The sequence below is a fragment of the Carassius gibelio genome, chromosome B11 (genome assembly GCF_023724105.1).
Source record: "Carassius gibelio isolate Cgi1373 ecotype wild population from Czech Republic chromosome B11, carGib1.2-hapl.c, whole genome shotgun sequence".
Lineage (NCBI taxonomy): Eukaryota > Metazoa > Chordata > Actinopteri > Cypriniformes > Cyprinidae > Carassius > Carassius gibelio.
In genome coordinates, this window is record NC_068406.1 from 13,763,507 (window position 1) to 13,790,675 (window position 27,169).

Genomic DNA, 27,169 nt, shown 5'->3' on the forward strand with positions numbered 1-27,169 from the left:
TAGAGTTGCCAGTTGTTTCTTAAATCCTCCAGGCCTGTGCATGATTCCATCTTGGACACAGTGAGAGGAACAAGACTGGCATGTCTGTACAGTAATATTTATCAATTTGCAGCAGTATCTCCTCAGAAAAATCTTTTAGAATAAAAGGCTTTTTTAAACTTCCATCTGAACATTTAGTCAGAAGCAGCAGCAGCATCAGGATGAATACATTAACATCAATCTCTAGTTTTGCACTTCAAAGTGTCCTAATTAGCACTAATTACTTGTGTATATATGAAAAATACAGCCACAAAGAAATGTTTGAAGCAGCGCACAAAATCGCTGATTTATTTCTCAAAATCATTCACAGCATATGAATATTTTAGTATAGCATGGTAACATACATAAAAACAACCGGTGAGCACAGGGAAAACTTGAAACGATCGTACAGGAGCTACATCAGTCAATTTGTCAGCCTCTGATTGGCCAGCTGGACTGATGAGTGTACATCCCTGCGGTCCAGAAGGACTGTGGGTGGATCAGCTGGTTCTTATGCCATCCCTGCTGAGATGGCTTACTGGGTTTGGATTATTTGTTACCACGGTGGCGACATGGGCTGTGGGTTCTGCAGATAAGACATCACGACTGCCGATATGGACAGCCTGAAGGAATGAACGTATGTTTAATTTGGCAGTCGGGAAGCATTACATTTGAATGATTTCTTTAGGTAGATTAAAGTATTCTATAAAACATTCAATAATAATGAAATCATCCTATATTTGTATTCATTAGGAGAATAACACACGAGCATAAGCAACTCACATGAAGCTGCTCATCATTTGTTTGGTGTCCTCTGAGCTTCGGGAATTGGCAAAACTGATGAACGAGCAATACACAGCAATCCATGCGCACCATTTAAGCTGCCAAAAACACAAATACACAACAATTTGAACATTAAATCATAGCTGATCATCAATCTGCTCGTGTTTTAGTCATTAACAATGACAAGCATAAAATAAACATCAATGTTTGCAGTAAAGATGAGGGTCGAGTCACCTTGAGCATCAGGCCACACATGCTGAAGATCATGCCGAGCAGATTCATGTAATCCGGTGTAGGATCTTCCAGCGTGGGGTTAGTCTCTGTGTTGGGAGGCTTGTAGCTGTAAAGCAAAAACACAATGTGCCTTGAATATTAATGCTGTCAATACAAACATCACACAATTTCGTCAGAGAAAGCCATACACGTATATCTAGTTGAACAATAAATGACATACGTCAAACGTGCAAAAAACTGTGATCCAATACATACAATTGTAACTTGTTAGATAGCTGGCTGACATTAATAAGCTAACATTTAATACATATTTAATTAATATTTATACATTTAGCACAGATCTTTAATTACATCGATGTCATCATTTAAAACACAGTAACGTTATTACGCAAAAAACTATTTATTCTATTTAACTGTCTTCCATGTAAATCTGATTTAATCTCGCCTAATCATTAGCCGAACTGTTGCTAACGGTGATGCTAACGAAAGCCGATCAAAACTCTCATCTCAGTCATCTCTTAAATAGTCTCAAATACGGACAAACTACTCACCGAAAAATCTTATTCGGTCGTCTTGGATCTGCCATGTTGTTCACGGTCATATTCTAATAAAATCCTCATAAAATTCAAACTTAATTGTGAGTTCAGCAGCAGCACGTCAGCGGACAGCTGACCCGTGAGACTCTACCACGCCTCAGTCTGTTGTTTTCAAACTCAAAGCTGTATGTGATGCACTTGCACCCCCTGCCGCTGTGGAGTGTAATTGATAGATGATTGACAGACAAGAGACCTCGAATGCATAACTGTGGTGACAGTGTAATATTAGTATTTATTTGAGATAAAACAATTTACAGGCAAGTTATTATTAAAATGCAAATACTGTTAATCAAAACTGTTTTAACTGTTACCATTAAATCATCATTTTAAAACATCACTATAGTCACTGATAATGTGCTAATATCAAAACTCCAATTCTAAAATATAAAAGGGTGTAATACATACTGTTTGTATAGCATTCCATAGCATTTTTTCATCGCAAGAATAAATGCATAATGAACAAGAACATAAAACATTTGCACCATTATATTTTATTTTTTTAAAGCTACAGAAGAAAAAAAAATACAACAACAATCTTTATAGACAGCTTTTTTTTTATTATTCAGTGAGATTTGACTTTACTGGTGTTTTTAGTCTTGTGCAAGCTCATCCCCAGGAGCATCAAATATACATATATATATATATCTTGTGCACCATAAATGTCTTACAATTGATGTTATTTATTCACATCTGTCCATTAAGGCGTTGAACCATAAGGAATCATTGTTTTCTGACAGCATTTGTCTTCATGAATCCTTCTCTTGTAAATTCGGAGCTGCTGGATTCATCTCATTCAGTTCAACATCCCTCTCCGATTCCGTGGTCATTGTGTGTCTTTAATAATTAAATAAATAACTATGAGAAAATATACTGTATAGCATTTCACAATTAGATCCAGTGTTACGGTGAACTGGTAAATCGTATACCTTGAATGTAGTGTAAGTTGTTTAAAAATGTTATGTGGGATGGTTGTTTAAAGTCTCATAGGTGGAATAGTACTACACATTTAGTATGATTCAGCAGAAAGCTATTTTGGTATGCTTATATACTATACCTGCCCTCCTCTATATCCAGAATATTCTCTGGAAGCTGAACATTCGTGGTCTCAGGCAGAAGGAAGACCACACATCCACTGAGAACTGCAGTGGCAGCAAACACTAGGGAGGGTGCAAAGTGCCACATGTCCTCCAATAATATGACCATGGGAGCCAGTGAACCTCCAATACGTGCTATAAAAGAGGTGTAGCCCAAGCCACACTGCCTAGGAAAGATTCAGAGAAGCAGAGTAAGTTCTTTCATTTCAAAAAACAAAATGGAAAGTGGAAAATGTGTTTTGGTCTAAGAATAATTTTACATCAAAAATATAAAAGTTACCGTAGTACAGTAGGGTACAACTCAGATGTGTACAAGAAGGCAATGGTAAACGCTGCCTCAGAGAACCCCTTCCCAATAATTGCGATCCCTGTCCGCACCGCAGAAAACTCTGGATGAAACAGCACAACAAATCCAATACATTATTTCTTAAAGAATTAACATCCACTATAAAATTTGGTATAACGAGGTGATAAAGAATGAAGGAGAACCTGTTGGGATTACACTGTTTAGTCCAATCAGAGCTCCAGTTATAATGAGAGACCCCGCCTGGCCATTTCTGCGTCCAATCCAATCCAGAGTGAAGTAGGTCCCCACCTTAGCTGGGACTTCAATAACTCCATAGACAAACTGCGTGAGATAGATGTTCAGGCCAAACCCAGTGATGTTGAAGCTGATGCCATAGTAGGTAAAAGCAACTGCAAACCTGTAGATTTAAATAAATTCACATAATTTGACTATTGTTTCACAATGAAAAAAATATATATATATATTATTCCTCACATACCAGAAAATCCCTGATAAAAGCACAATCTTCCTCAGTTTCGGTGTCCTCACTAGATCAAGGTAGGAATGATTCTTGTTGGTGACCTCACTAATGGTGATTTTCTTTAAGGTCTTTTTAATCAAGAGGTAAAGGATGAGATCAAAACTGATTATCATAATAATAACTTAGAGGATAGCTGGATATGTTTACCTCAGTGTCTAGTTTATGAGTGTAACTGTGCTTTCCATTCATTTTAGCACACTGAATGAGATACTTCTGCGCCTCTTCCACCCTGCCATTGGCTAGCAGCCATCTTGCAGACTCAGGAATCCACCTTTTGAAATAAAACACACAGGAGAAAAATATGAATGTAGGCCTATCCATGAAGCACATTTAGAGGCCTAAAAATCCAGTGTTATTTTTTTTTTACGGTGCAGTTCCACCACTTACCACCAGGCAATTATGCCCACAAGGCAAGGTGAAGTCACTGCCAGGATGAGGTGCCTCCAGTCCCTGATGAGATATGCCAAAAGAGCCAAAAGCATGTTCCCTACACTCCAGCCGAGACTGATGATGGTACCTGTGAATGTGCGGTGTTTAACGTCTGTCCACTCAACACCTGTAGAATGAGCAGAATTTATATAGGTATTATCAGCATGAACATAAACAGCAAAATGACATGACTGAAACTATGAAAAACAATAGTTATCATGTATTTTATTCTAAACATGTATGATATGTATGCTCAGCCTGTTTTTATTCCAGAATCTGATGTAAATCTTTTGGGAATAGATTTTTTTTTTTTTTATCAAATAGGCTACTTAGTGAGCTTCTTTTTAAGCATTTTCAAAAGCATTAAAATCACAATGAATCATTCACAAGAATATGAACAGGATCATCTCGGGTTTCATGTTGACTAGAGAGATTGAAAAGAAACAAGAAAGTGATAGATACACAGGGCAACTGTGGTGATAGACATCCCGGTCAGGGCCAGTCCACACAAGGTTCTTGCTATGGCGAACATCACGTAAGATGTGGAAAAAGCTTCAACTATTCCAAAAATAGAACTGGCCACAAAGGAAACCTGAATCATCGGCTTACGCCCAAACCTGTGGAGTGATAGAAAAAAAGATATATATAACCACACTGGATATTCGCACATTAAAAATCACATGGGAAACTGTGGATACATTCTGTCATGCTTGTTATACAGATAGCCTGAGGTAAGCATTTTTGATGTGTGACGTTCCGTGACAAATAATGAGAAAACGAATATTTGAACGCTGTTGTGAAAGCAAAGAATGATTATAAATGTGTACAAGTCAGCTATGCAGAACAAATCAAGGGGAATGAATCGTTTTTCAACCTCAGTCATGTGAGTAGAGACACTTGATTGTTGAAAAGTAATATGACCGGCTTTTAGCCTAAGGAATCTCATATAAGCACCACTGATGAAAGAAATGCTAGAAAATAAACAGTCCTAGGAAAAAAGCATGTAACAAATGGTTTTAGAACATAAGATTAATAGAAAACATTAACGTACTTATCTGCCAACTGGCCAAACATGACAGCGCCTAATGTCACCCCAATGAAGAAAAACGTGGCAAGGGCTTGGTTCAGCTTTTTGTTGTCACATACCAAATCCCACTGGAACAAGAGAGAGAAATCATACCTCAATATTCCAGCTTATATGCTTATAAAGGTTAACTAAACCAAGAGTAACATATTTGTTAGAGAATACACTGGTGAAATAAAGTCAATTTTTATGGTACCCTTTCAAAAGGGGGGAAAAGACAAAATCCTTCTAGCTTTTGAAGTAGATATAATAAGTAACTCAAAATATCATCAACATATTAAGTACAGGAAAGCATTTTGTTTATTTTTACCTCAGTTGCGGTTGTTGATGTGAACTGTGAACGGTCATATACCCATCCGTGCTGGCATGGCACCGACACATTTGATCGGTTTCCATACACTAGGGAGAGGTCAGCATTAGGGTCAAAGTTCAGGGGAAGGGGGTACATCTTGCAGGAGCTGTAGGACCCATCTGCGTTACGTGGGATGCCAAGTGCCAGGACCTCATCACTGTCCTTCTCTGTGCCAGCTGCGTACCGGTCGTCCAAGTGAGGCAGGGAGCAGTGGTGGGGTGGCACACCTGAGATGAAGTTGTGGAGCAGGAAGTGCAGAGGTAGGATGACGCGTGGGAGCCATAGGATGTATAGAACCAGAAACTGGAACTTGTTGAAGCCGCCAATTTCATGAAGGACGTCCTCAAACCTCATAGCTGAAAGTGAGATGAGCTACCAGATAGATTTGATTTTCTTCTTTGTTCCTAATGTATGTTCTACTCACCCATCAGAATAAAGATCTCCTTGATGAAATTTGCTCAGTTCTGGAGAAACACTTGGGTTGGTCTGTCATTTATGGTGAGCAGGGAATAGTCTGAGGAGATGTGAAATGCTGAATTGCTATATGTTATCATAATGCTCTTCCCAGTCATGCTTTTCAGGGTCTGTATGAGACACAAGAAGGTCTTTGTTTTGGTAAGCTCAAGAAAAAGAAGAGTCCCAGGCCTTAAAAGTTCACTATCGCTCACCTGACTAGCTGGAGAGAGGAAATAGAAAATACATTGGTTCCACAATGACCTTTTTTGGATTGAAAATAGCAAGTGAGATATCTGTATTAAAGGAGAAAATACTTTTTTTTCTGTTGCAAGATTTGGTCAATTTAATTTAACTCTTGAATTTCAGATATTTATGAAAAATACCAACAGATATAAAAATGTACATTTATAATTATGTTATTAATTTATAAAACAAAGCTCTGTGGGGGATTCAGATGTGATCTCAGTCACTGTCTGATTCAATCTGGTAAATAACATGAGCATGTTTGAATCTTTTTAGATGATCGATTAAAAAGAATCAGTTTGATATAAGCAGTTCAATGTGTAAATGTTTTCAAAGAATGAGAAGAATGTGAAATGTGTTGAAAAACAACAACAGACCACAATTAAGACTTAATCATTTTATGCTCCTTATTTCAACAAAAATCTTGATTAACATCTCACCATTGTAGAAAGAGCAAAAGAGGTGGGAATTGTTCATTTAGAAATAATCTGCATTGACAATTATCAATAATTGTGTGATTTCTGCCATGCTTAGAAAATGAGACAACTCGGTGTAGAACCCACAATATATTCCTTTAACAAAACTAAAACCCAAATACTTTACCATTTCCTTTGCCTGATAAAAATAAAGAGGTCTCTGCAAGAAATACTGAAAAGAATATGTACAGTACAAGCATACAGCAGTATCATCAAACACGTAACAAGCTAAAGACAAGGCATGCCCATCATCACAAGGTTTACAAAGAGGGCCGAGCTGCAGACCAGAGGAAATTTGTGCATTTGTCCATAGATATGTGGCAGATTTTACAACGTTATGTGTGTCTGGTGGTGTATAATAATTTGTGTTGGCTAAATACATTTAATATACTTTATGATTGTTTCCGATGTTAATAATTTGATATTTTCTCATTTTAGCATTATTCTGTGTCAAGGGCCAAAGCCAACTTGGCATCTAATTAATAATAAAGTACACCTTCAAAAACCATATATTAAATGAAATATGCACAACAGAACAACACATATACAGTATAGCACCGTGTAAGCTAAATGCAACATTTCCTCTATTATGTTCCAAGAAACTTCCATCAAAGTGAAAGCTCTACATCTTATAGTACAGCATACAATTATTTGGTGCAGAATCCAAAATTGAAACTAGCCATTCATTGATGAGGAAGAACATTAAATTAAATAAAAAGGTCAATTTAAGTCAATGGGGCAGATTACATTTTGAGGCAAGATGTTCAAGTAATTGAGAAGAAACAATCCCAGTAAACAGCAGTCACAGTGTCTTATCTGGCTGCAGGTGTGTTGTTGCTTGTGCTTTTCTCCCTTTTCAAGGAAACTGTGTTCTTCGAGTGAGCAGAAGCTTTGGTTCGATTCCTGACAGATGTGGTGGGTTGGTTTGGTGATGATTTGACGTCCTTTGCAGGACCACTGCAAGCAGTAGTCCTAGACTTCACTGGGAGCTCCACAGTGGCTCGGAGAGCAAATGGTTGCTTGTGGGATTCGCTAACTGCAGTTCGCAGGTGTAGCCTATGGGGTGAAGGACTAGCTATACGGGTTGAAGAGAAAGTGCAGTTTGCGGTGCTCAAGCTGCGACGGGATGATGCCGGAACACAGGAAAGTGGGATGCGATTGCTTCCACTTGAAATGGTTGAGCGGGACAGGGTTGATTTCGATCTTGTGTGAAATGCTGGAGCACTTGATCCTGACTGTGATGGTACTTTTGGGCTAAGGTGAAAAATTTGTAAAATAAAATTAGTCTATTTAATGTATAACCTTATCACTGAAGAGGATTAAGGACAAGCAATAATAAAAGAATAATTATAATGCTAGATTAAACTCATTAAATTTCAAGAAAAAATTAAAATGTTGACAATAAAATCATTAAATTTAGAGAATACAGTCAATGTGTTTCATGAGAAAAAAGTGAAAATAAAAAGTTGAGAATAAACTTTTACTCAAAGTATGAGTTTATCCTCAATACTTTATTTAAATTTTATGTTTTTATTTCGGGGGGGTTAACACAATACTTTATTCTTGAAATTGAATGAATTTATTCTCAACATTTTATTTAAAGGGGTCCTATTTTGCTTTTTCAACTTTAGTTAGTCTCTAATGTGGCTGTTTGAGCATAAAAAAAGATCTGCAAAGTTACAAAGCTCAAAGTCCACTTCAAAAGGAGATATTTAATTAAACAGAAATCACTTTTAAAAACTACAACTCGTTTGAACGACAATGCATATTTTCTGGGATTTGTGATATCACAAATATCAACGAATGGCATAAGACCTGGTTGAGCTGCACTAGAACAGGCAACGATAATAATGTGTTTTTCACAATTATTAAATCAAGACTTTGTAAAATAACATAATATGACCACTTTAAACTTTATCCCTCCAAAATCTGCATTTAATGAATTTAATCTTTAGATGGTTTCATTTATTTATTTATTTTTTTGCTTCTTCCTTACCTTAGGGTAAGCTGTACAAGTAATAAAATGCACAAGTAATAAAATTAACTTATATTAAACTAGACTTACCCATTGCTTGCCTTTTGTTCTGATTTTGGAGGCTCTGCTTCAGGCTGGACAACAGGAACTGCAACTACTAGTTTTGTTGAAGGCTTCCTTATTGGTGTGACTGGACGTGGGATCCTGCTGTGCCACTCAGTTCGGTACTTTTCCTCAGCCTCCTTCTTGAGCTTGTTGATGGGATCATCAGATTCAGGAATATCTTCCTCTGAGCCAGTAGTTGAAAGAGTCTCTGAAGGTCTCTTAGGCTCATCTCCAGAAGATAACGAGGATGAAGTCCTGGAATTTAATCTCATCCAGCGACCCTGTCGCTGTCTTTCCACAACTTGACGGGCCAGGTCTTGTTGCATGGCTCTTCTACGCAGTCGTTCTTTGGTGGACAGGGATTGTTCGGATCCTGGCTCTTCTTCCGGGACTAGGATAGGAATTCGACTTTTGCTCCTTGGCCGTGGATGTTTAGAAACACTCTCAAGTACTGTGTTCTCCTCTTGATGTTCCTCTTTTGGTTCCTTGTCCTGTTTGAGGTCAGTTGATGAATCTTGATGGATAGATTCCCTAGACTCTAAGGGTAGAGGAACCAAAAGATCGTCTTGTTTTTTAGTAATCTCGTTTGGCAAAGACCTATCCAGAACATTAGTTACCTGGGGTCCCTCTGTAAGAGTCTGAGAGGTGACTTCATACTGGACACATGTCACTTCTCCTGGCCCTTGAGAAAAGGAAGACTTATCCATCCCTTTAGCCTTTGATTTTCCTTCAACCTCCTCTAAAAGTTCATGAACCTGTGAACCACTGGAAGACATCACATTCAGATGGGTTGTCTCTGCAATGTGTACAAAAGTTCGCTCCACTTTGGAGACAGGGGGTGATGCAGTTGAGGCTGAGGCCACTTGAGTTGTTGAGATGGTTACCACTGGTTTAGATGTCTGTATGGATGGGTCAACAGCAGTTGCATCAGGTTGCCTTCCATCTGTAGGCCTCTCTGCCTGTTTTATGTCATCCTGGACCTGTGCCTGTAGTCGACCATCTTTATCCAACTGCTCATTTTGAGGGGCATCAGATCCTTCCACACCCTGATCCATTTCAGTCCCATTTATAGCGTGGGGAGACTTTTTCATGTCTCCTGGTGAAAACAAAACAAGGGTATTTGAGACATCCTCTTGGTCAGGATCTACATCAGCAACTGAACCAGGTTCTTTTGGCTCCTTGTGTGGATCATCGGCCACTAAGGTAGATGGAGCCCCATCTTGACTGCGTTCAGTGCTCTTTTCGCTCGCACCACTACTAGATTCACTCTTCGTGACGTCATCATCTTTGGGTCCTTCATGTTGTGTCTCAGGTGGTGTGGCCGTGAAGGCCCGTCGCTGGTGTAGGCTTCCTGTAAGCATGACGGTAAGGAAGTCGGCTCTCTTTGCATGCAGTTTAGGAAGGATATGGAACATTTCCTTCTCTGAGGATGGGGATTTAGTCCTGTAGTCAGTGGGTGACAATAAAGGCTCATTCAGGGTTGGGACCTAAAAGAGAAGATACACATGCACAAGTTACAATGCTGTCATGTCATGTAATTGTAAGGCAATATAAAAAAAACTATGATACATTTTTATTCAGTGGGTTCATATCTTAATGCATATGAGAATATAATGTACTTCAGAATGGAGTTTCTATCCATTTCCAATAGAATCATTCCTATTCATGTCAACCACACAACACAACTGATTTTTTTTTTCTCTCAAAGACTTTAATTTTGTTTAAATTGTACACAAGCGTTTCAAGATTGTCTAGATTACATACATAAAAAGGCACAAAAATGTGTTAAAGAATTTTCCCTTTTACAGCAGCCAGTCATATTTAGCCTTTTCTTTTTCAAGTGTATCCCAACATACAGGTTTTCTAAACAATACATAGACTAAAACCAGCCAGATAACATGCTTTTATGTATTCAGGATTCTCTTTCTTGATATACACACATCCTGTAATAAAAAAAAGAGTTTAAAATACATGCTTTACGTGGAAATATTACAAGCGTATTGTACAGTGATACTGTGATAGAAAAGATCATATGCTTATTGTACATCAATCTAACAGATCATAGCCCATTTATATTAGATAACAATACCAGACTGTCATTGTAAATGTGAATCTTGATCTTAAGTGACTTGCCTGGTTACATTAAAAAGTCAAATAAAACCTTCAGCAACTTATTTTTACACTTTGTTATTTAACAGCACACACTATTACCACTCTTACCGTTGACACATAGTTGTTTTTAATTGCAAATATATTGAATATATTAAATATCGACAACAGTCGGTGCTTGTATCAGCTCTTTTAGAGCTTATCTGTTGTTTTGTGTACATTGTTGCTTTTCAACAGGTACCAACATTATAGAGTTCATTGTAGTTCACGTGAAGCTTCTCACAGCTTATCAATCGAAGATTATGCTCCAAACGTCATTGATCCATCACATTCTCCATATGTTCTACATACATTGAATGACCCTGCAGTCAACATGTCAACAAATATAATACAACATGCAAATTACAGCTATGATACAGCATTTTACTTCATATAAAATGTGTTATTGTGACAAAGGCATTGTGTATAGGCATAAAGTAAAACTCATTAGACATAAGAGCAGTTCAGTTGGGTGTGACAGAATAAATTACTTTCTTTTTGGTATTTCAGAGCATCACATGCAGATGTTCAGGTAGAGATGAACTAAAAGGCCTTAGAAAATTGTGTAAACAGTGTACATAAACTAAAAAAAAAAAAAAAAAACATGGGCCATGCTAACATTTTCTAATTGTATTTTGTAGATCTTGACAGCACAACGATAGAAGGGAGACCTATGCTGCCCCTGTTTTTATGCTTCAATGCACATTTATTTGTCAATTAAATATTCTGGATATTTTCAATAAAATACATTGGTTTAAAAAAGACTTCAAGTTGCTCTGTTAATCACTTATTATGTAAATCAATGATCAACATACAATTCATGGAACATAAAGGCATAACATAAGCCATATTACATTTTCTTACATTTTCAGTTGCATGAACCAACTTCATTTGTTAGTCATGCAAAAAACAAGATTTTTAACATCGCAGTCTTTCCAGTACTTCCTGGTCAACAGACCTGGACAGTCTCAACAATATTGATTTTTCTTGCACCTTTAATTTCGGTGTCATTTCTGTTCAATTACTGCTAAAAACACTGATGTAAACCAGGCAAAAGCAGATGTGCAAAAGAAGTGCAAGAGTTAGCAGCCTGTTTGGGTATATAAACAGTACATTCATGTGAGAAGCCATGACTGTGACAGTACCAGAAACAAGTCATTTTTGAAATGTCATCATTTTATGCCTGTGTTTTCCCCCTTTCTAATGAGCAAAAACAGAAAAAGAAAAAAGAACCAGTTTTAGAAATTAGAGCCATTAAAAAATACTAGTTAAAGTAAATGTCTTTTAAAACAAATCATGACCATTTAATCTGCTTTCCTGAAAAGAGGCGAGAAAAAATAATCCATCCACCTTCACAACTCAGTCATGCTTCTTGTGTCATGAAGCAAGAGTTATTCTCCTTTCAAGCATAGGTTAAGCTAAAAAAAAAAAAAAACCTTCATTCACCAATATCTATAACGTGAAGAATACTCAACGAAGGTGAATTTAATCACTAAATGTCTATGTCCTACTAATGTACATAATATATCTAGAATATGCCCTTATTTTAAAGAAGACAAAAGCATACCACCTCTCATACCTCTCAATTCAAAATCACTGTTCACATCTTATTGCAATCAATGGCATTTGTTTTTAATCGCCAAGGAAACTGATATGGCTCCAATTCGGTGTCTTTTTAAAGTGCATTAGTGAGAAACAGTACTCAAAAGACCCTACAGCAGTCCTGCAATCACACTTTTGCTACTCAGTAACATACAGTACTGTGCTAAAGTTTTAGATCTGATCTCATCATCATAAGTCTGTCTGGAATAACATGAAGAAACAGAACAAACTGAGACAGACTCAATCCAGAAGACCTGTGGCAACGTCTCCAAGATCCTTCAAGAAACTTACCAGCAAACCTACCTGAAAAACAATGCACAAGTGCACCTATAGGACAAAAGCTTTTTTTTTTTTTTTTACTCATAGTGTGGTCACACCAAATGTTGATTTAATTTAGTTATAATTAGAAATTAATTAATCAAATCTATTTAAGGCATTATTTTTGACAGCATCTTCACTTTACAGAATTTTTTACACAAGTGCCTAAAACTTTGCATAGTACTGTAGCTTTGCAGGTTTCTTGAAGTGTTTTGGAGACATTGCCACAGTTCTTCTGGATTGAGTCTGTCTCAGTTTGTTCTGTTTCTTCATGTTTTTCCAGAAACACTGGATGATTGTGAGATCAGATCTCTGTGTGGAGCACTGGCTGCTGTCAGACTCCTGATGCAAACAAAAATCTCACTGGATTATTACAATTAATGGCAAAAAATAATGTTTGGCAATGTAAACTGATATTTTCTACTGATACTCTACAGCAAAAGATAGAAATAACTGACTTAAAACCTTTTTTGTTGGTGAAAATACTAGTGGCCTTAGACTTAAGCACAGTACTGCATTTCACAAATTTCTGCATCCAACCCAAGACTAACTAGGAGGTATTCAATGAGATATAATGCTTACACGGTGCATTCAAACCTCTATGCACATAAATGTATGATTAAATAAGATATGGAAGCTTTTGCCTACACACCTTCCTAAACACAAAGGAATGGAAAATGCATTTTGTTGTTTTATTTGCTTGTGCATACTATCTGGCTATGATCATTTTAATCAGTGGCTGAGAAACCAAAATCCAGCGTGCTGAACTTTCATTTATGACTGCATCTAAACAGCTGACTCAATTATCTCAAATTTAGTTGGCAGGAGATAACCAGACTCCAGCATGCCACTCCATTGGTTATAAAAGTATAGACATATTATTCCCTTTTGCTCATACAGTATGTTTCCATTATACATTTAAAACACTTTCATTTAACTTGTATAACATCTCCTTTGTGAGGCAAAGCACCTTCAGAGCACAGAAAAAAATTGAAATATCTTTCTAAAATTGAAAGCCTGTTTACAGTATGCAAGGAACATTATGTACTATGAACGATGGCTCATAAAGTGTTTGACAGCCTTAATTATGATTAAATGAAACGATTAAATACAAAATGTAAAATGCATAATGCAATGACAAACACCATCAAAAAAGTAAAAACAACTAACAAAAATCTTTTCATGTTTGTTTGTCTGTTTGTTTGTTTTTTGCATGGAAGACTTCAACTTCAGGCTAAAATAATGTGATCAGATATATTTCAGGGTGGCCACAACTGCAGAAATGCGACACACATGCAACTGAGGTACACAAACACAACTGCAGATAATGAAAATAAAATTAGTCTGTGAATACCTTTGCGATTTTTAATCTACGAGTGGTTAAAATAACTAAAACATCTGTTCATGACAAGCCGAAAGTGCAAGATACAATGGTGGCCAAACTTATTAGAACATTAATATTTTCACCAGCTAAAAATGGTTTATGTCAGTTATTTCTATATTTTGCTGTAGTGTGTCAGTAGAAAATATCAGTTTACATGTCCAAACATTCATTTTGTCATTGATTGTAATAATGCAGTGAGATTTTTGTTTGACAGCAGCCAGTGCTGCACACAGAGATCTGATCTCATCATCATAAGTCTGTCTGGAATAACTTGAAGAAACAGAACAAACTGAGACAGACTCAATCCAGAAGAACTGTGGCGAAGTCTCCAAGATGCTTCAAGAAATCATGAGATCAGATCTCTGTGTGCAGAACTGGCTGTTGTCAAACAAAAATCGCACTGGATTATTACAATTAATGGCAAAATGAATGTTTGGAAGTGTAAACTGATATTTTCTACTGACACACTACAGCAAAAGTAGAAATAACTGACTTAAAACCATTTTAGCTGGTGAAAATAATAGTGTTTCATAATGTTGACCACCACTATATAAAGAGCAGGTGAAAAAGCACTGCATTCTCTTTAAATTCCGTTCTTACAGCCCTCTACAGTTTATTGCATCAGAAAAGTTCCCAAAAATAATTCATCATCCTGTTAAGAAAAAAAAGTCTTTCATATGGGCGTATGAGAAGAGACTACATCAGCTTTCCTCAGCTGTTCTTGTTCATTAGTTTGGCCAGCATCTGCTGTATCTGCAGTCGGGACACGCTGAGCATGGAGTGCCTGCTGCGTGGACTTCCGGGCGGCTGCAGAGGAGCGTGACGTCTTGAGCCCGATCGGATGTTACCGTGAGCCGGGCTGCTTTCAGCTGAGCGGCTGCGCTGGATGAAGGATCCTCCGGCGTGAGGGTACTGTTCGGTCTCCAACGTAGAAGACGAGAAAACATAGGAGGCGAGACGGCGTAGCTGATTGGAACGCGGGCCCGAGTGTGGCCTGTCGTCATCCAGCTGAAATAAAACAAGAGAAAAACATGTGTTGAAATTCACGAGCTGAGTGGAGGATGTGTATTTGTAACATTTAAGGCATCTCCCCAGTCGCATGCAGTGCGGAGAACGCCAGACACTCAGAGGAAAGAGAGGAACGGTCTCTCTTTACACAGACCTACAATGGGTTGCCTGGAAACAAGTCTTCACAAGAGACAAAGCTAAAGGGATAGCTATGTTTTTTTCTTTTTGGTTGAGCGGCCAACATTGAGAGCCTCTTTATTCCACAGAGGCTGTTCGTTTGATGCAGATCCACCTCTCAAAAATGTGCCATATATGTCCATGTACAAAAAATAAGACGAGAGATTCGAGACAAAAGTACTTTAACCATTTTGCTGATCGGAAAACCATCGTTGTGAATGCAGACAACTTTAGAAAAATGACTCGTCAGGCATACAAACACAGACACACATGGGTAAAAATGGATAAAATGATGACAAAACAGAAATCAAATCAGAAAAAACAATGAGCAAGTTCATCAGACAGGTACAAAAGGGACTAGCCTAAACTGTGCTTACCGCAAACACCTCTTTCACTCTTCTTTTGTGGCTCCAGCGACAGCCTTGGTATTTTCTCCGTGGGTGAAATCAACGCGTCATACGTGATTTTGAGCGAAAGGCCGAGCAAAAGACAGTGGGCATTTAAAAGGTGAAGACTGCTGGGAAAATGAGCATCCTCATCTGTTTTGATTTGAGGTTTCGGCTATCATTCAAAAGAGACAATCCAGCAATCCCAGTTCAGCTTGAAAAGGCTGTGACTGTGTTTACAGCGAAACAATATGAGGGACAAGTTTTTCCAAATATAATTTAGAAAAATGCCCCTGAAAACTATACTACACATCTTTGCGTTCTGCTGTATTTCCTATTGGCTAAATGAGAACAATTAAAACTGGCTAAGTTGAGCTAACTATGATGAGCAAAACTGTCATCTGGCTCACCCTAGTGGTGAAGTGCATCTGAAATCTTTTCACACATTCTGTTCGTTCTGGACTATGAGGGATGACAAACATTAAAATATGAAAATGAATCATTTTAATATGAATCTGTTTATATGTTAATATATGTTAATATGTTTAGTGCTGAGCAACCCCCCCCCCCCCAAAAAAAAAAAAAAAAAACAGATCACAGTCAGAATATAAGAAATTTAGAAAAGCGTTCAGCAGTAGACCACTGATTTTTAACAATGCAGTCAATAACACAAAGACAGTTCCGAGGTAAAAAATAAATAAATAAATAATTAAAAAGATACATGTAACCCTCTGGTTTAGCCTAAGAGTGATAGTTGTGTTTCCTGTGAAAACTGTTGAAAACCAAATAGATATTTTATCCAGTTATTTATCTGGAAAAAAAGAAAAGAAATGTGAGCTATGTACACACTGCAGATACTATTAAATTAGATGTTTAACCTGTTCTGTTACTGGGTTTGGTTATATACAGGAGTGACAACTGAATTAAAATGATGAAATGTTAAAGGGACACAATAGTAAAAAAGAAAAAAATCATACTAAGTATACTTCAAACCATTAACATATTTATTGACATTTCCCTTAAGACTTACTTAAACTTTTTTTTAAATATTTTTTTTATTGCACAATGCACATTTCTTAATATCATGCCTAAAATGTGTTGTAGTGTAACTGGAAATAAGGACTGTATGATCTCTGTATTAATATCAGTGTTTAAATGCAAGATATTTAAAGTGTACCTGAAGTACTGTATGTATACTTGCAATAGTTCCACTTTAGCACAATCAAATATACTTCAGCATATTTTTAGTTGGACTCCAGCACTCCTTCTGCAGAATTTAAATACATTACGTTCAAAATGAGTTGATCCAATTTAGCAGACTTTAAGTATACCAAGTACAATTGCAGGGTATTTTTATTAAGCGCATACATAGAGTATGTAAATGTATTTTTAGTATACTTGGCACAAAATAAATGTATTTCAAATACATCTAAGGGTTTTTTTTTTTCACTTGGAGAGTTCACCCACAAATACAAATTGTGTCATTATTTACTCATCCTCCCGTCATTCTAAACTGTCAACCTAAACTGTTTGGTTACTTGCATTCATGTTTCACAAAGAAAGGTTGGCAATGACATGAGTGTGAGTAAATGATAACATAATTGTTATCTTATCATTATCATCATCAAACTATCATTTTTAAGGTGTGAGCAACTGAAATGTTATTACATTCATGTAGTGTGTGCAGAACTAAACTGAACAGCTAGATAATGCAAAGAAAATAACACGAACAATGGCCTCAGTGGACAATGGTTTCATAACAAATGGCATACGATTTGTTTTATAGCCATGCTTTGTCTACAGTTGCAAGATGTAAAAATATCCTTAGGGTAACATCCATATTCCAGGCTGTAGTAAGAATGACTCATTATTCTTTACATATGATAATGATAGTTTATTGAAATTCACTTGTACCTCGAACATCTTTGCAGTGTGCACACTACCTCAGAGCAGTTTAGTTACAGCTAAACTTCTGCATTCAACCAATATTCAAAATACCAACCATGAACGAAGAAGAATCATTATATTGTACCAAATCATGTGAAAATCAAATGTTCGATGGTCAGAAAAGAAGAGATGAGGCATGAGTCTGTGTCAGACATAGTGAATTATAGAGCGAGTGACAGACGGAGAGAGAAGAAAGGGAACAAGAGATAGGCACACACCCTGTAAATAGTGAAGTGAGACAACAGCACCGCCCCAACAGCACTGGCTTTGTAATGAATAAAAGCTTGTTTTAAGACAGATAAGCTATTTTAAAATTAAAAAGAAAAGTGCTCTTAACATGTCTTCAGAACCAGTATTTCATGTTCAAGTGGGAAGTGAACAAATTTCTTTGTAAGGTAAACGAAATCCCTTATGTAGGTTATTCTATAACTAAAAAAGTCAGGCACCACACTTAAAGGAAAATGGAAAGTACTGCAAGGAGGATTTTAATGCTTTGTTATATATTTTACAAAATGTAATACAAATACATACAGTATTTAAATCCTGTGTGTGTGTGTGTGTGTGTGTTTCTTAAAAAAGTATCTTATGCTCACAAAGGCTGCATTTATTTAGTCAAAAATAAATAAATAAAAAAGTCATAATGTAAATTATTGTTTAAATTTAAAGTAAATGTTTCCTGTTTTATTAGATTTTAAACTGTGAAGGAAAATAAATTTAGCTGAATATTCAAAATATTCAATATCCAGTCTTCAATGTCACACAATCCTTCAGAAATCATTTTAATATGTGAAGTGCTGCTCTAAAAACATGTTGAAAACATTTATTCTGCTGTATATTTTATTGGAAACCATGACACAGTTTTTTCAAGGTTTTCTGATTAACAGAAAGCACAAAAGAACAGCATTTATTTGAAATGTTTTTTTTTTTTTATGTATTATTATAAATGTCTTTATTGTCACTTCTGGCCAATTTAACGTATCCTTGCTAAATAAAAGCATTAATTACTTTCAAAAAGATTTTAAAGTTAATGTATATTTAATTTTTTGTATTAAAGTTGTATTAAATTGTGTAAAATATTTTAATATTTTTTTAATAATATATTAATAGCATTTTGGAAATATATGTCAATGATATGCAAGCAGAGAATTAACAATCAATCAAAATGCCATGGAAAATAAAGAAATTACATTATTGTGTTCCTGCCATCTTTTATTTTAATTAATTTCCTTATTAGCCGATAAGATCCAGTTCTCTGCTGATAAGTGCTGGTTTGTGCACAATAAACATCCCTTTCCTGATCTAATTTTAAATATATGGTTTAGACTATTATTCTTCAACATGTCAAGTGCTCTAAAACATTGCATGCAAAGTATAAACCATGTTAAAAGTGTCTGTAAACAAAGCTCTTCTAACTGGACCTTATGATTTCTTTACCACCATCAAATATTCTCAACCTCATTCACCTCAAACCAGCCAACACACTCCATCTTCAGCATAAGAATGTCAGTGCAGCTTAGTGAGGACAGTCTTACCTGTCTCTGAGGTCCGTTGGGATCTGACTCTCTCCACCGCGGCCGTCCGGAGGGCAGCGAGTGACAGGGCGACTGCACAGGGCTCTCCACAGATGTTGACTGGCCTTTCCCGCTCCTCCTGGATGCTTCCTCCTCAGTAAGAGGCAGCATGCCTCGTGTAGTGTGGTCGCCATGTGACATCTTGGGTCTGACTGACGGATCTGTCCCTCTATGTCTCCGCCGCTCTTCTCCTTCCTCCAGTGGGCGTAATTCCTCCGGCTCCTCATCCGTGGTGCCAGAAGTGGTGGGCTCGGCCCCTGGAAGATGGTGGAAGTCTCTGAGCTCCATTTCTTTATCTATGATAACCCACTCTTTGCTGTCAAAGTCCTCTTCTTCTGCAAGTGGGACAGAGCGGATGAAGGCATTGCTGTGGGCTTCCTGGTCCACCGATGCAGATGCTTCATTACGACCACGGTCTCCGCGGCAGCCATCGACAGACAGCATCTGAGCAGGCTGGGAGGAGTAAACGTGCCGAGAAGGAGAACCCAGGATGTCCATTCGAGAGCTGAGAAAGGAATAAATTCCAAATTTTTAATGCTAAATCATACAAAGAGCAGTACAATATTCAGTACAAGAGTATGAATGGACACTGTGACCAAAATATTATATAATAATAAATTACATTACTTCAAAGGTCAACATTGTATATATTTATGTAATTTCATTGGATTACATACACTACTGTTTAAAAGTCCGATGTGAGTAAAATTGTTTAAATAAGTTGCATTTATTTGATCAAAAACAGTAATAATGAGAAATATTGTTATAATTTTAAATAACTTTTTTCTATTGTAATATAGTATAGATTCATATATTAAATGAATTGTATTATATTATTACTTTGAAATGTAATTTATTTCTGAGATGTGAAGCAGAATTGTTATTAAACCAGTCTTCATTGTCATACCATCCCTCAGAAATCATAATTATATGCAGAATTATTGCTTAAGAAACATTTCTTCTTATTATTATTAAGGATGAAAATCGTTGTCATGCCTTTTATTTTTGTGGAAACTATGGTAAAGAAAAATTGTTTTTATAAAAAGTACAAAATAACAGCTCTTGTTTGAAATATAAGTATTCTGTAACATTATAAATGCCTTTACTGTCACTTTTAAATAATTTGATCCATCCTTCCTGAATAAATGTATTATTTATTTAAAAAAATAATAATAATTATAAATCATCCCAAAATTTCAAACATTAATGTGAATGCTCATGTTGCAATCCCTTTATTTAAATAACGCAGTTAATTAAAACTATTATGAATATCAAAACAAAATAAATGTACGCCTCACCGCTGTCCATAACCGTCCCGTCCATCAGCGGCCGACATGCGATCAGATTCAGGGCTGTTGAGCCGTCGGTACCTGAGCGAGTGCACCTGCACACCTGGAGAGTCCAAACCTCTTTGAGGCGACACAGGACACACACCCCGGCTACCATCTTCTTCTTGACCTCCCTGCAACATTAAAATCAAAAAGATTTAAGGGAAATTGATTTATAAAATGGATTATTATGTTTAATTGTTTTAAAAAAATGAATTAGTGTGACTGTATTTGATTGGATTATATTCATTATACTGCTCTGCACCTTTCCAAGGTTAATCCTGAGTTTGTTGCGATTAAAGTCTGTCTCCTCCCATCCATCTGCATCTGTAGGTAACTGGTTACCATCAGCTGGCCGGCCAGAAGGAATTGGAGGGGCGTTTTCCTGGTCGCTTAGGTGCTCGTCCTGCACAACATCATCTGTGTTTTCCCTCTGAAGGTCACCAGGCATTGTGGTCATATTTATGACCCTAAAGGTCCCAGAAAAGATCACAATCAATTTTTTATTTAAAGGCAAGGCAAGGCAAGTTTATTTATATAGCACATTTCGTACACAATGGTAATGCAAAGTGCTTTACATAAAAGAAAGTAAAATAATCATGAAGAAAAATAATAACAAAATTAAAACAAGCGATTTTAAAACTTTTAAAATGATTAAAACATTTACTTTAAAATGAATTTAAAAACAGTTTGAAAATTATTTTAAAATAAATAAAAAAAAAACAGTGAAAATATAGTGCAATCAGTTCGGACATTTGCACAGTGCTCATTCAATAAATGCACAGCTAAACAGATGGGTTTTGAGTCTAGATTTAAATGTGACTAGTGTTTAGCACATCTGATCTCTTCTGGAAGCTGATTCCAACTGCGGGCAGCATAGTAACTAAAGGAGGACTCCCCTTGTTTTGTGTGAACACTTGGTATTTCTAACTGACTCAATCTTAATGATCTGAGTGGTCTGTTAGGTTTGTATTCAGTGAACATATCTGCAATATATTTTGGTCCTAGGTCATTTAGTGACTTATATACGAGTAAAAGTACTTTAAAATCAATCCTAAATGTAACTGGCACCCAGTGTAAGGACCTGATGACTGGTGTGATATGCTCAGATTTTCTGGTTCTAGGTAGAATCCTTGCAGCAGCGTTCTGGATGAGCTTCAGCTGTCTAATGGTCTTTTTGGGAAGGCCAGTGAGGAGCCCATTACAATAGTCCACCCTGCTAGTGATAAATGCATGAACAAGTTTCTCCAAGTCTTGACTGGAAACAAAACATCTAATTCTTGCAATGTTTTTTAGATGATAGTATGCTAATTTAGTTACTGCTTTGACATGACTACTGAAAATGAGGTCTGTCTCCAGAATCACACCAAGATTCCTGCCTTGATTTATAGTTGTTTGACCTAGTCTAGGTATGCATTCACCTTGAAAACTTCATCTTTGTTTCCAAATGCAATGACTTCAGTTTTTTCCTTATTTAACTGAAGAAAGTTCTGGCACATCCAACTATTAATTTCATCAATGCATTGGCAGAGGGAGTCAATGGCTAGGTAAATCTGGGTATCATCAGCATAGCTGTGATAGGCAATTTTTCTTTCTCATTATTTGAATTAGTGGAAGCATATACAGGCTAAACAAGAGCGGTGCAAGAATTGAGCCTTGTGGGACTCCACATGTCATAGATGTCCACTTAGACTTATGCTTTCCTAGCCTCTCCCTTCTAAGTATGACCTGAACCATCCCATCTGAGTCCATTCCCAGAAAGCCCGACCCAGTTTTCCAGTCTCTCTAGTAGTATGTTATGATCGACAGTGTCAAACGCAGCACTGAGATCTAGCTATACCAGCACCAATATTTTGCCAGAGTCAGAATTTAAGCAAATATCATTTATTATCTTAATGAGTGCTGTCTCTGTGCTGTGATGCGGTCGGAAACCAGATTGAAAATTGTCCAGGTATCCATTTGAGTTTAAGTAATTGTTCAGCTGATTAAAAACTACCTTTTCTATAATTTTGCCTATAAAAGGAAGATTAGATATTGGTCTAAAATTGCTCAAAATGGTGTTATCAAGATTGCTCTTTTTCAGGAGGGGCTTAACAACTGCAGTTTTTAGGGAGTTTGGAAATGTCCCAGAAAGAAGTGAGGTGTTCACCACACTTCTAAGATATCTGCTTCTGAGCAGTTAAGCACACTTTTGAAAAAAGATGTGGGAAGTGTGTCAAGATAGCAGGTTGATGATTTTAGGTGCTGCACTATGTCTTCCAGAATTTTGCTATCAATTGTTTCAAAAATAGACATAGTATATTTTTGATATTGTGGCCTATTCTGTCTGATTTCTGCATTACTTGAGGATGTGCTAATCGCCTTCCTGATATTTATGATCTTCTCAGAAAAGAAAGAAGCAAACTCATTGCATTTGCTGTCTGAGAGCATTTCACTGGGAATCTGACTTGGGGGGTTTGTCAGTCTCTCAACAGTGGTAAAAATAGTACGAGTGTTATTTAAGTTACTGTTTATAAGGTTTGATAAGAATTGTTGTCTAGCTGTGGCTAATTTCACATTAAAAGCATGAAGGCTGTCTTTATAGATGCTATAGTGAATTTCAAGTTTTTTCTTCCTCCACATCCGCTCAGCTTTTCTGCATTGTCTTTTCATAGTCTGAACTGCTGTTGATCTTCTCCAAACTGATTTCTGTCTTTTTGTTTTCTTACTGACTATTATTGGCGCAACATCATCAATAAAATACTCAACTTTTGAGTTGAAGGAATCAAGGAGAATATCAACAGAGTCTGCAGAAATGCTTGGTGTTAAAGATATAGCCTCCATAAATAGTACACTTGTGTTCTCATTTATGCATCTCCTTCTGACAGAGACAGATCTAGATTCAGTGGTAGCAGAGATCAATATATCAAAGAAAATACAGAAGTGCACATGCACATGCTGAGTCAAGTCAAAAGTGTTTAGAACCGTTATCATTTCTTTTGTAGTTTTGTTTTCTGTATTATCTATGTGAATATTAAAATCCCCTGCAATTGCAAAACAGTCAAACTCTGAGGAAATTATTGATAACATTTCTGTGACCTCTTCAACAAAGACTGGAAAGTATTTTGGAGGCCTGTAAATAACAATAAACAGAATGCGTGGGGCACTTTTCAGCACAATCCCTAGATATTCGAAAGACAGGTACTGACCAGATGACACTTGCTTGCATTGATAGACATCTATAAATAGAGCAGCTACACCCCCACCTCTCCTAACAGTCCTGCAGACACTCATGTAAGTGAAGTTAGGAAGGGCTGCTTCACTAAGGACTGTTGCACTGCAGCTGTCTTCAAGCCATGTTTCGTTTAGAAACATAAAATCCAGATTGTTTGTGGTTATAAAGTCATTGATTAGAAATGATTTATTTTTTAGTGAGCGAATGTTTAAAAGTGCTAACTTAATGGCAATGCTTTGTGTCTTTACATCAATCTTAGTTTGATGCATAATAGGCCACAGATTAGATGAGTTTGCCCTTCGGCTTGAGAAGGCCTTAGACTTTCTATCACGTGATAAAACTGAAATAGAGAAAGCTACAGGCACACTGGGTTCCCGCTTGTTCTGTAAGCATTTGTGAATGTTGCTGCTATTATAGCGGGGACCCGACACATATCATTGAGAGCTGCTATCAGTTGTTTTTGGGTAACCACCAATGACCTAAATTCTATGCAAAATTAGATATAAACATGTTTTTGGGCAACCTACTGTACTTGGAAACTTTTTCCATTTATTAAAAAAAATCTATTTAGTTTCAGTAGTGGTGCAGAAACTTCACCAGAGTTTCGAAACAGAAGATCAGACTCCTTTAAAAGTCATCAGACATTTTTCATTTCAGTATGCAAATAACAGTAATTAAGCAAAACAAAAAAGACGACAGATTCAAGCTGGTCTCTTTGTTGTCATTGTGTATTTCTGACTGTAAACAAGCCCTTTATCCATCTGTATGGCTTTTAAGTGGCAATGAACCACAAGTAACAAAACCCCCCGAGACACAATGGTGAATTAGAATGGGATTTGTTAAGTTCCATGCACGTGTGTTAGTGTACACGAGGATCTTTAACAATAAAGTGAGCATGATCAATAAAAATTTCTTCACAGTAAATTTACAGTCAGGTTTTAAACCTGTTTTGTTATTTATTTAACCTTTTAAAGTTATTATTTGATTTGGAGAATTCAATTTCAAATTGATGCAGAAAGAAAACAACAGCACAAAAACAAACCACTTTATTGCTACAGCATTGAACTAAGGTAGGTGGGTAGGTGGGTAGGTGGGTAGGTAGGTAGGTAGGTAGATAGATAGATAGATAGATAGATAGATAGATAGATAGATAGATAGATAGATAGATAGATAGATAGATAGATAGATAGATAGATAGATAGATAGATAGATAGATAGATAGATAGATAGATAGATGCATGAGGTGCTTACCCAACAATAGCTGCTGTGGGCCGCGTGTTCTGCTGCGCTGCTGTCGGTGTGGTGGCAGACATCGTGGAGTCCGTCCCACTTTTCTCCCAATCATATGGCTCGTTCTCTGTGATGATGCGTTCTTTCATGCTGTTCTCGAACACTGACATCAGGAGCTGACACAGAAAAGACACCAAAGTAAAGACCACCCATAGCTGTAGTAAATCCATGTAATCCATGTAAAAGTAATAACCTTTAAGAAAAGCACACATATATATGTTATATGTAGCATACACTTATAAAGAGAGAGAGTTTTTTGGTGCAGGTACCTGATAGTCAGGTTTGGTGCAGTAGTCAAGGCCTAAAACATGCTCCAGGAAGACATTAAACTCTGATGGCATGTGTTTAAGCAGCATCCTATGATCAAAGCGCTCCTTAATCTGACCCACCTGCTCCTAAATAATGCAGATTACAAAAGCAGATTTTAACAACGGTGGTATGACACAAAATAAAAATGTCATGAAATTTAACTTAAAAAAAAAAGGACAACAAATACTGATTTCAAATCAGGTAGGGGAAGTCAGAGCACCTTGTCTTTGATTTTCCTCCACGGGAGCTGCCCAGCAGCAAATTCAACCAGCATGTAAAACAATGACCACAAGTCATCATGGCGACCCATTTCCTGTAAAAACAACACAAGAATTCTATGAATTCTATTAAATTAACAGGTAAAACACACTGTAAAACACACTGTTTGATATAAATTCACAGTATGTTGCACTCACTTTGTTTTTATGTGCATTCACAGATGCATATCTAACAGTCCCTCGAAATCCTGCAACGGTTCTGGGCTGCAAGCGGAAATGTATTAGAAAAATCTGTCATTGATAAATGCATTTTTTTTTAAATCTGTAATACTTAGAATTGGTACTATGTAAGGTAAATCAAAGCAAACTAGAAAAAAAAATACTATGCATTACTGTATAATTGTATGCATTATAACTTTCATTACATTAGCAACAGGAAAGGGACAAACAGGACACAAAACACTCTGAGACTGAACATGGTGTTCCATTCTTCCAGAACAGTGAACACGCAACACAAAAGGTAAACACCTTCCATCATGTAAATGTACCTGTGTGTCTGTGTGTTCATGAGCGTGTAAAAGTCCCAGTGGCTCTCTCTCTCCCAAACCTATTCTAATTTTTTATTGGATTAACTAAATAACATTACAAGTAGAATCTGTTTCAGAAAAATGACATTTCATTTGGATGCAGTTAATGTTCTATTGTCGTGTTCACTGTTTTATTGCCAATTATAGAGACTGCTCTTTTGCTGAACATAAAGGTCAAACTCTTGAAAAGAAATCTCACAAGCATTATTCGAGAAGAATTACAAATGGCTCATTAAATCTATTAAATATTCTATTAAAACAACTTCTCTTTGGATTAGAACATGATTAAGAATCAAACTTGAAATTAAAAGTGAAATGAACATTATGTCCAAAATTTTCAGTTCATTTATTTAAATTGATTTTTCTTCAAATAAACGCACATCACACACACACACATATATATATATATATATATATATATATATATATATATATATATATATATATATATATATATATATATATATATATATATATATATATATATGAATGAAAGGAATGGAAATATGATAAGTGCTTGCACAGTATGTAAATGTATGTGCATTCATTTTTTATAATGTGGAAAGATCAGCTATAAAAGAAGATGAAAGTTCCATGAAGTCACTCACAATGAAAGTCTTTCCATTGGTGAGAGTATGGGGGAGAAGGGAACAGATGGAGAAATACGTCAGACATGCACGTCATAACTTAAAACCCCAAACGAAAACTGCAAAAATAAGACAAGATGGTCAAACAAAAGAAAAAGCAGAAATAATGCACCAGGCATAATTATACAAACGACCTCATGCACTCCACTTCAAATGCTGTCCATAAGAAAATATAAGTACAATGAAAAAGTACCAGAGAACAATAAACAATATATAACATCAAAAAACATCAACAAACAAAGAAAAACAAACAAACATGGCAGCATGACTCAGGACCTTAAATGTACTATTCATACTGTATGCTTTCAACAGAAGCGACATCAACAGTTCTAAAGACACCCAAACTATTTATAACCCTGAAAT

The 27,169-nt window shown here is 36.5% G+C and overlaps 3 protein-coding genes across 6 annotated transcripts in view; all 3 read right to left on the reverse strand.

Moving 5' to 3' along the window:
• Nucleotides 1–297: 297 nt before the first annotated feature.
• On the reverse strand, nt 298–1,755 carry LOC127968601 (PAT complex subunit Asterix-like). The gene is made up of 4 exons (XM_052569901.1): nt 1,587–1,755; nt 1,036–1,141; nt 802–899; nt 298–641 (listed from the first exon to the last, which is right to left on the reverse strand). The coding sequence occupies exons 1-4, from the start codon at nt 1,634–1,636 to the stop codon at nt 575–577; spliced, it is 321 nt and encodes a 106-aa protein (XP_052425861.1). The 5' UTR covers nt 1,637–1,755; the 3' UTR covers nt 298–574.
• An 86-nt stretch (nt 1,756–1,841) lies between these two features.
• slc22a7a (solute carrier family 22 member 7a) lies at nt 1,842–5,953 on the reverse strand. 2 transcript variants are annotated; one of them, XM_052569905.1, is made up of 10 exons: nt 5,376–5,953; nt 5,033–5,136; nt 4,444–4,598; nt 3,940–4,108; nt 3,700–3,823; nt 3,511–3,620; nt 3,215–3,429; nt 3,006–3,114; nt 2,686–2,892; nt 1,842–2,465 (listed from the first exon to the last, which is right to left on the reverse strand). In XM_052569905.1, the coding sequence occupies exons 1-10, from the start codon at nt 5,769–5,771 to the stop codon at nt 2,378–2,380; spliced, it is 1,677 nt and encodes a 558-aa protein (XP_052425865.1). In that variant the 5' UTR covers nt 5,772–5,953; the 3' UTR covers nt 1,842–2,377. The 2 variants fall into 2 exon arrangements, with proteins under 2 accessions (XP_052425865.1, XP_052425866.1); XM_052569906.1 differs by lacking the exon at nt 1,842–2,465 and having other exon boundaries at nt 2,717–2,888.
• Nucleotides 5,954–6,498: 545 nt separating this feature from the next.
• ttbk1a (tau tubulin kinase 1a) overlaps nt 6,499–27,169 on the reverse strand; it is a 32,376-nt gene continuing 11,705 nt past the window's right edge. For 2 of the 3 annotated variants that reach the window (XM_052569903.1, XM_052569902.1), the window contains exons 7-15: nt 25,771–25,836; nt 25,575–25,667; nt 25,315–25,440; nt 25,007–25,161; nt 20,807–21,011; nt 20,512–20,675; nt 19,175–19,718; nt 8,658–10,159; nt 6,499–7,846 (exon numbers count right to left, since the gene is read on the reverse strand). In XM_052569903.1, coding sequence (XP_052425863.1) covers nt 7,405–7,846; nt 8,658–10,159; nt 19,175–19,718; nt 20,512–20,675; nt 20,807–21,011; nt 25,007–25,161; nt 25,315–25,440; nt 25,575–25,667; nt 25,771–25,836 — 3,297 coding nt within the window. In that variant the 3' untranslated portion in view covers nt 6,499–7,404. Of the gene's footprint in view, nt 7,847–8,657; nt 10,160–19,174; nt 19,719–20,511; nt 20,676–20,806; nt 21,012–25,006; nt 25,162–25,314; nt 25,441–25,574; nt 25,668–25,770; nt 25,837–26,767; nt 27,161–27,169 lie in introns of those variants that run through there. The other variant, XM_052569904.1, reaches the window with a different exon arrangement.